Source organism: Xiphophorus couchianus, chromosome 22 (genome assembly GCF_001444195.1).
Source record: "Xiphophorus couchianus chromosome 22, X_couchianus-1.0, whole genome shotgun sequence".
In the NCBI taxonomy this organism is placed as follows: Eukaryota; Metazoa; Chordata; class Actinopteri; order Cyprinodontiformes; family Poeciliidae; genus Xiphophorus; species Xiphophorus couchianus.
The window spans coordinates 20,299,183-20,309,227 of record NC_040249.1 but is presented as its reverse complement, the minus strand read 5'-3'; the positions used below and the strand labels follow the sequence as shown (position 1 = coordinate 20,309,227).

The following is a 10,045-nucleotide window of genomic DNA, read 5'->3' as shown; positions in this document are numbered from 1 at the left end:
TTTGCGTCTGTGAATCAGGCGTTACACTGTAAATTCCCACAGTCCTGAACGCAGCAGGGATGATACCTCAACATCCATCCAACCTGCCGCCGCTAGCAGGTTGATAGCTAACCGGAGAGTTCAGGGCGGCGCGGCTTCATCATGAGGACGTCCCTCCCTCGTTAACCGGCACCGAGGACTCCCACGGCTCCCCACCCAGCTGGACTCATCGCCCCACCGCGGAAAGCGAGATGACGACCCGGTCGGAGAGAGAAAAAGCCCAGAAACTGAACGAGCAGCATCAGGCCATTCTTACCAAACTGCTGCGAGAAGAGGACAACAAGTACTGTGCAGACTGTGAGGCTAAAGGTAGGCAGGACACCGTCCACAGTGACCAGGGGACACGCGTGGACATTGCCCACTATGCACAGCAATGCATGTTTCTGCTGGATTTTACACTGACATATTTGTAATTTTCATTAATACATTTTAATCACTCAGGGATTAAATTTACAAAGAGAAAATGTCTTTTTTTATTCTTAAGGTAGGATTGAATTAAAATAAATAGGGTGACAAAACTTCCGCCGAATATTTTCAAATTAAAACACTAAAAAAAAGTTAGTACTATATTCCTATCATTAAAAATGTGTGTGTTTTTTTAAAAATTAAAATTGTGTATCTGAGCTAAATTCGTTTATTTTTTCCTTAAAAATAATTGTCTTCTATTTTCTGTTTAAATGAAGTTTAAATGCCTTTCTTTTATTATGTACCTGAACGCCTCTTTGTTCCGGTTGTGAGTGGGTTCACTGTGGGTAACTTGAGGCTGTAGTATCGATGTCGTGTCCTTGACTGGGTTATTAATGAGCGGAAAACGTGCGTGTCCCGTGTAGCAGCGTGGAATCTGAGGTGTTCTTGACTCTCTGATTGCGTCCTGTTTAAAAAAAAAAGGGAAAAAACCCTCCACATTGGCATTCTGTTGCTGCAGCATCTTCACCAGACTCCATTAGAAAAAACGAAACTTTATCATTCTCTTGCACAAAATCATAAAATACAATATAAGCAAATATGTGTGGTAAAAGCGTAGATGCGCTTCCTTAATTCGGCATATTTCAGATGTAATTAAAGTGATTTATTATGTAGACTGTGCAGAAATTGTACGCATTTAAATCAATGGTTGTGCTACGATTTCCAACAAAATCTTGCTGTATAATCAGGTATTGCTATTATTGCATATCAGTGTGAAAGGATGCAATTTTTAATGAGTAAATTGGGTTGTAAAGGGCAGATATGGGGGTTACCTCTGGGTGACATGACGTATCTTTTGCGTAATTGCAGCGCCTCTTCTGCAATCAGCGAGTCAGTGATTCATCTATCGGCTCTCTTTCTGCTTATTCTCTGGAATTGAGGAATCGTTTTAGAGCTGGGTGGATTTTCAGTCAGTTTTTTCATAGATTCATCACAAATGAAAACTTGAATATTCTGGCACACATTCTTGGAAAATACAAGGGTGTTGTTTTAATTAGTGGAACACCTCTGCAGGTTTGTTCAAAGTGCGGCCCAGGGGCCTTTTTGTGGCCCTTGGAATAATATTGTGTGGCCAAAATTGGTATAAATCTGGTTCTTGGGCATATGGTATAATGCAAATTGTCACTTTTTGTAGTTAGGATGAGATTTCCATGGCAAGGAACTGATGCAGCTGCTGACAAAGACTCAGAGTGCTGAGCTCTGCTGCCGTTGATCAGCTCTTTTAGTCTTTGGAGCAACACTGCATGTAGTTGTTGTTTTCTGCCAGCTGCAGGCGGCGTGTCAGGGGTGCGGCTGCACGGCTACATGACGAAACGCTGCAGAGTGCTGATTCATCTCATCCTCTGAGCTGTAATTTCACCCTCTGTCCTGCTTGTCTTCACACACTGCCCTACATTTTTCCCTCCATGTGGATCCATGACAGACGAGATTCTCCCTCATATCAGTTTCGTTCGTTCATTGTGTTTGTCTACTAGAGTTCAGCCTAGATGTGAATCAAGTGCTGCACAAGCTGTCTCAGTTCTTGGCTTGATGTCAGCATCGGTTTGGTTAGAAATTATGAATTTTCCTGGTTGGCACATTCTGTGCAACCTCAGCAAATCTTAGCTAATAGCCTTCAGGCTTTTTGCTGCTTTGATGACCTGTTTCTGATAGCAGTTCACTGTCAGATGTGTGAAATACAAGGACAGCTTTAAAATAAATGCGTATTGTTGTTGCGCAACACCCCCCCCCTCCTTTCTGTCTCTACTCTCTCACTCTCGTACTTCCTCTTCTGAGAGGGGAGATGTGCTACCAGCTCTCCGTCTAACGGGTCCGTTGAGTTTCCTAAATCTGCTGGGATTTACCCTGTCCAGAACTGAAGTAAACTCTGTTTAAGCTGGTTTCGAGAAACGATTCGCCTGGTTATCTGACGGCCTACATCCAGGTGTCCCACCCTTCTTCCCCCTGTGAATTAGCCAGACTGAGCAGCCTACAGCCAACTAGTTTCACAGAGCACACCTGTTAACGGTCGCTCGTTCTCTATTTTACAACTTGCTCTTGTTATTGAACCAGGTAGGTTTTAGTGACTCGGTCGAGTCCCAAGGATGTTGTTTTAAATATGGGCTACCAGCAACCTATAAAACATTTTCCACTTTTTCCTCTCCAGAATCAAACATCACAGCTATTTTACAACCATCAAAGAACTTTAAGGTGACTCATTAACTGAATGTCCACAGCATCTTTTAGATTTTCTTTATGCTAAATATTTTATTAGTAAGGCATTTTTGCAAGGGTCAGTACAGCTTAATTCAGTAGCAGAAATAATCAAATAAGTAAAATCAGTCATCTAGTCTATCTTTCCCTACTGCTGACACTGAGAACTAAAAAAGGGAACCTTTGAGAGAAACGGACGGAGTTTGGCGTTTCGAACCCCAGACCTGGCCTGATGATGAAGAAGGTGTTGCAGCAGGAGGAAGATGTTGATCGATGAAGGCCAGGATCTCCGCAGGTCTGATGAGCCTCCTCTCCGCATGGATGCTGAGGTCACACAGGACTTGGTGCTGGCAGGAAAAAAGGCACCAGTTCTTCTTCCTTGTCTTTGTCTTCATCTTTGTCTTTGGGGTCAGAACCCAGCCGATGAGAGAAGTGCGATTCGAAGCCACAGATTGTGGGCCTGACGGGTTGGTCTCCATGTGCAGGACAGTCTCCGGCTCCGTGGCCCCGGCTCTTCTTCAGCTGCAGAGTTCTTTGTCCATCTCGATCTTGGCTCGAAGCTGCCCGGAGGATCCAACGAACGGTTCCTCTTTTGCACCCACCTTATATAGGGTTCATCTGTCTGCTTAGACAGATGATCTCATATCCGTCACTGTCTTAAGAGACATCATGTCATGATGTCTGTGCCAATGTCTCAGGGCTGCTCAACCTCCTGTTTCCATATAAGGTGCTGATCATCTCTGCTCTCCTGTTAGTTCCCCTTTTTCCCTTCCTGTCACCTTTCACCTACCATCTACCTCCAACATATCAGTGATGTTTAATTGCAGTTACAACTTTTTACACCATTTCAAGTTCAATGTCAAAATCACATTTATATCACATTTATTTTCTTTAGCTTCTCTGATTTAGCATTCATTTATAATTTTATAACCATAACTTATATCACATTTATTTTCTTCAGCTTCTCTGATCTATCATTCATTTATGATTTTATAACCATAACTTATTAGTTACTCTTATTATGATCTTAATGTGAGTTATTACAGATGTTTTTCTGAAAAGAAACCAAGAATAATACATGATTCTAATTATATAATACCAAAGTTACAGTTACTTGTTTTTCTTGTAAGTGTTCTCACAAATATAAGTGTAAGTATTATTACAAGTAAACCAATATTAATATAAGTATTTTACTTTGAATCTTATCCAATTACTAATAATGTTTAGATTTCATTCTTTAAAACTTTACCTTTAAACTAAGGAATAGTCTCAGCTATTTTTATAAATCTGCAGGCTGGAAACTTCCTCTTTTTCCAGGAAACCTGCTTTTCCTGTTTAATGACTCTTTCTGACTGACTATGATTTCTTATGATTAGATAGAAAAAAGTAGAATTAAAGCAAAGTTTGCATGAGACAAAAACAACACACACAACTAGATTTATTTTATTGACACTTAAGTCTACTGTTGGGCCTTGATATCACTTGAGTGATTCATTTTAAAGATAACTTTATTTATTATTACTGTTAAACTAACTTTATTGACACTTAAGTCTACTGCTGGGCCTTGATGTCACTTGAGTGATTCATTTTAAAGATAACTTTATTTATTATTACTGTTAAACTAAAATCTCCAGCATGGGGAAGTGGGATGAGCTCGGATTTTCTTGACAGTATTTTACTGCAGAAGCCTAACTTAACATTGAACAGTTTAGGGAAAAAAATCAATCTTTATTTTATTCTATTTATTCAGGGCCAAAAAAAAAAAAAGTATTTTTTTAAACAAAAAGAAATTACTGCTAAATTAGCATATTTATGCCAATTATGCTACATTTGTACATTAAAGGAACAAAATTAAAGATTTGTTGTACTGTACCAGTGATGGATACTGCTAACTAAAACATTAGTAGTGCTACTCCTTAAACACTAATCAGAACCATTAGTTCTGCTAACGCTAAAGTGGTAAACTAGCATGGTTTTTAGCGGAAGCTAATGCTAAAGCGCTAAGTTTAAACATGTTGATACGTTCTTATGTTGCTTCTAACAAGATTAAATTTGTTAGCAATACTCAACAACTATAAAACTAACTCTGTGGCAATTTTTTTTAATCATTAGTATGTTAAACTGTCTACAGAAATGCATTCTGGGTGCAGAATAAACATGATTTGCTTATTGTGAGTGACGAACATACAGGAAATGGAATTGCAGCGTAGTTTTCAACCACTCCAAAATAAGAGCATGAATATAAACATCTAGCTACTTCAAAAACTCTTTAAAGCAGACAATCTCTGTCAATCTTTATTGAACTGAAAGTTTATAAAACAGACAAGTAATTTGGCAGTTTAAAATTTATCTGGGAAAATTAATTTAGGGGAAGGTAAGTAAGTAGGCTAAACGCTTTCAAAGTTAGCAAGAAAGATAAATCTAAAGGACAAGGTTAGTGGCATCAACTAACTCTTTCTTTGGTTACCTAGCAACTCATTCACTCTTCGGTTCCCTAACAACGACCTGGTGAGTAGCTTGCACAGCAGCAGTTTAAAGTTTCACCATTGTGACTCATAACTGCTTAAAAATAAAAAACAACAGCATGGAGTGAAATCTGGATAAAACAGGAAACATCACATCACCGGTTTGGCAGTGTTTAAGGTATTCAAAACAAAAACGAATCAATAATTATTCATATTAACTCACACAAAAAGCTTATACAGTATTGCAAAACATTTTTCAGCCATATTTTCCAGCTCTACTAAGTCGCTGAACAAAACATTTGACTTAGGACTGAAAGTTGAGCTCTAAAGATATAGGTCTGAAGTTATATTTTATTTTTAAAACAATCTCTTGTTAGAACATTTTTTAATTTTAGATTTTTTTTTCTTGTAACTTTTCTCAAATTAAAAAGTCTACACAGATTTGGTCATTATCAGATATAACTGTCTTTTAAAATGTATGAGTTGGGTCAAACCTTTTGGGGTTTCCTTACACAAACTTCTTATTGTAACTTTTAACATTTACATTTTATTAAAAATGACATAAGATCAGAAATTGGTATTCCTTTTACATTGTCATATCTTTTGAGAGACGCTTATCTCATATCCAAACAAACGTCTCGGCTGAATTAAAATAATCTAGGGGTTTGAATAATTTTGGATGTAATTTAAATCCTTCCTGCAATGCCGTTTATTGCCAGCAGGTGGAGAACTCTTTTCACTGTCTCATTTGGTGCCTTTTTAGTTTTTCAGCAGATGTTGCATCTATAACTGTGTGGTTTACAATCCATTATAAATGAAGACATTTCTCGCGTTTTTGTTTCCTTATCTGTCTGTTTATCTCATAACTGCTTCTGAGTGTTCATAATTTCATAACATTTATATTCTTCAGATTTTTCTCTTCATATTTCTTGGCTCTGCATTCCCTCAGGAAAACAGCAGGGGGCAGCACAGAGCTGCTGTGTTTTACCCAAATAGGAGTCTTGTTCGCTCTACGCTGCCGTTGTTTTCCAGCACTCGAGTTTCCACGCTATAGTTCTGTAATTTACAGTGAGGGAAATTTGTATTAATTAGCAAATGGAGGTTGTTAACCTTCAGTAAAGGAGAATTCAGCACAGAGATGGTTTATTTTCCTGCTTGCAGCAGCAGCACTCAGCCTCTTAACCCAAGATTAATGGTTTCCTTCAAAAAATTAAATAAAGAAAATATAAAAAATAAACCACACTATCTTGGCTAGATGTATATTGAATATTAGGAGATTTTTAGGATGTTTTATTGAAGAAATTATGTGAAAGTGTAGACGAATAAAGACATGAAATAATGCTTTTGTATAGCTGTCTGCTCAGGTTTTTGTGGTGCAGAGAAAGGGGTGCAACTAGAAAAAACCAGAAAAGTTTGTTGCTAAAGAAGCTAGTTGTTCAAATAGTGCTGCATCCAACTTTATTAATGAAAAATTGAGTGGAAGGAAAACGTGGTTTAAAAAGAGGCACAAGAAGCAGGAATAACTAAATTGTTGAGATTAAAAAGAATCCAAATCAAATTCTGGTTGCTTAGTTAATTGATTTTGAATCTATTTAAAATATAAATCCCATTTTATATTGTATTAATAAAATAAATGGTCTTTTATTTTCTAGGAATTGATTTAAGTCCACATTAGCAAAAAATTTTTTTTCCCCCTTTACGCTCCAAAAATATTATTTGTTGTAACCAAACTAGAGCTGCAACTCATGATTGTTTTAGTAATGAGTTAAAAAGAAAAAGGCCCATTCTGCAGAATTTTCATTTAACCACTTAAGCCAATTTTATAAAACATTAAAAATACATAAAAACACAAATAAACAATAATTAAATTTCTTTTTTGCCTAAAATGCAGTAACGTAGCATGCCCCTAGTGTACGGTTAATCGTCTGTTGCTAGGAAATTCAACAGTGCAGAGCTGACCTGCAGATTGTTTTTCAATTAACCAATTAATAATGGCATTGCAAAAGGTGCATTTCAGCTTTGAGCTCAGCTCATTGTCTCAGCTAAAAGGGGTTGGCAGTGAAAGGAGTGCAGCCACTGTTTCCTCCTCTCTGCCACTGTCGCACACTTCCCAACACAGCCGCCCTCCAGTTGTTCTGCTCACTGTCCTCAAGTTGACAGTTAGGGCTTTAATTTCATGCTCTGCTAGCTGCCCCCCTCTCCGCATCTCTTCTTGTCAGTTTGAAAGCTCAGCTGTCACTCATCAAGGCTCCTGGGTGTTTCTCAATGCCTCTGTCTCAATGTGCTGGGACGCCTCGCTTTGTCCGTCTCTGTCCGTGTTTCACTTTGTATGCGTGTGCCGTCGGTGGACATGACACTAGCTGGGCATCGTTTGTCTATATTCTGCTTACGTCGAAAAAAAAATAAATAAAATAATCGCAATCGAAGTGTTTCCGTTAGCCTAAATAAGAAGCGATACTGAAATCACGTGTGAATAAGCTTGTTCACACGATATAAGTTTGTACAAAAAACATGGCGGCAATGGATGTAAACATTAGCCATCAGAGGAGGCGTTAGCATCTTATTCAGCCGTTGGACTGAAAAGCTACGTATGCGGCGTCTTTTTCTTTTTGATTTTTATTGGCGGTTGACAAAAAAAAAAAAGTTCAGTAAGCATCACTGCCAGTTTTCAACACATACGAATGACAACTATTTACCAACTGTGCGATGCTGTGAGAGCTCCGATGGAGTCCAAGTACACCTTTTTATTTTCTTTTGAAGTCTGTGAAACATCCTCATGTTTAGGAAGGATTTTCACTCTCAGCACATATTTGGACTTCTCTCTTTTATTTACCAAATTCTGTAGTTTTATGTGTACTTCAAAATCTGCTCCAAAGTCGGATCTTTTCGGGCTTGCTACTGCCTCTAGTGCTTTTACAGTGCCATATATATTATAATGAGATTTTTTGTTAGTAGAGTATCATATATAGGAAAAGATAAGATAAAACTATTTAGTCTATCAAGGTGGATACTCTAAAAATAATAAAATAAACACATTCATAATATCAACAATTCAAAATATCAACAATTTATGCATAGAGCAAAACTCCTAGCATGCTATGGGTAAATGTTATCATTTAGTTTGGTTAATAATTATTGCACTGTCAATAAATGACTTCTAATAGATGTTCTTAGTTGCCAGAGGAACACAGTAATGCCTTCATGAGCTCAGGTTCAAACTGACAAAAAACAAGATGGATGCTACTAATTCATTCCTTGCCATCTTCCATGTTCTTTCAGCAAACAGTTGAGACAGAGTTGTTTTTGGTTTGGTTGCTACTTTACATGCCATTGAAAGTATTCTTACAAGTTTGTTAGTCTGCAGCTCATGTGACCAAACCAGCCGAGGAGATAAAAAGTTAAAACACTCAACATTGTCTTGTACACAACCTCTAGTTGGGTGACACCAAGATCACTGGGTCTTCTTAAAAGGTAGAGTCTCTGAGAACAGTTCTTAAGAATATAGCCAGTGTTTTCAGCAAAGTTGAGCTGACTGTCTAGGAATGACCCAAGGTATTTAAAATTTGCTACAGTTTCAACAAGTTGGCCATTGAGAGAAACTGGAACCACTTTGAGGTCTTGTTTAGGTCATTTAATTGGCTCTACATTCTTAAGAAAATGAAAAATTAATAATAAAGACTTTGTGGTATTGTTGGGTAAAACCTGACAAGTATACTGATTTAGTAATGTAATTATATTAGTTGTGATACCACCCCCATGCCACTAGAGGCAGTAGCGGGCTCGAAAAGATGCGACTATGGAGCAGATTTAGAAATACACCAAAAGCTACAGAATTTGTTAAAAACTGTGATAAGGTGCAATATATTTGTTGTATTGGAAGTGAAAAAGTTGTATTAGGACACTCCTAGTGAAAATGTACTTGTCTTTTCTTATTGTTTTTTAAAATTTGGATAGTTTATCAAACCCATTTTTCACCTCTATAACCCTTTTAAGATGAGCACCACACTTTGTGAAAGTGGTTCCGATAAGATGGACACATAAAGTTTGTAAATATGACCACATTATCAGTAAAGCAGAGATGATTTGAAAGCAGACCAAGCTGAAGTCTGATAGATATTGATAGATTTCCAACAGATAGAGTCCAGCTTACAATGGCTGAGCTGCTTGATTTTAGGCTTAACACTCATTCAGCTGCTTTAATGCCCCCTCAGGCAGGATAGCGCATTAGTGCCACTGCATTAGCACGATGATGCTCTTAGTCAAACCCAGCAAGCCCACTAGGCTTCCTACACCACCATTATGTAACCTGGATCCATAAAAGTTAAGCCGTTGCACTTTATGTGTTTAAAGTCAGAAGTAAGTTTCATGTTCTGGACGGGGATGGAGCATGAGTGATGCAGCGGGATTGCAGCCACCAGCCCATTAAAATAATTTCACTGTCATTTCTGTGCCATCTCCTATTCATCCCCATAGAGATTTGGTTTGAGCCTGAGTAATTTTCTGTCTCTTTCTACATGCTGGTTGTTGCATTCCTGTGACAGATTTCACTGGAGACCACTTAAACCCAAGATGGGCTGGAAAATAAATCAATTATATATTACGTGATAGACACATGACCAATATCAACAGATAATATTCAATATGTAGGTGTCAAGTAAACTGGCATGGAGTTGTGAGATCTTTCCAGGTACACGCAGAAAAGGTGTATGAAGGCCTGAGAGAAATAAAGCAATCCAGTGGTTTACTTAAATAAATCATTTCAGTTTAATAGGTATATCAATAATCAATATATAACTTTCAGAATTGTAATCAATATATATAACTTTCAGAATTGTATTTCTAAATGTAATGTTGATCTGTAATGTGATTAATTATAATGAGGA

General features: G+C 37.6%; 1 protein-coding gene across 7 annotated transcripts in view; it reads left to right on the top strand.

The window, feature by feature from the left end:
- The first annotated feature begins 37 nt into the window (after window positions 1–37).
- Window positions 38–10,045, top strand: part of LOC114137384 (stromal membrane-associated protein 1-like) — a 100,553-nt gene continuing 90,545 nt past the window's right edge. For 6 of the 7 annotated variants that reach the window (XM_028005926.1, XM_028005925.1, XM_028005922.1 and 3 more), the window contains exon 1: window positions 38–348. In XM_028005926.1, the coding sequence (XP_027861727.1) occupies window positions 231–348 (118 nt within the window). In that variant the 5' untranslated portion in view covers window positions 38–230. Of the gene's footprint in view, window positions 349–5,208; window positions 5,341–10,045 lie in introns of those variants that run through there. The other variant, XM_028005927.1, reaches the window with a different exon arrangement.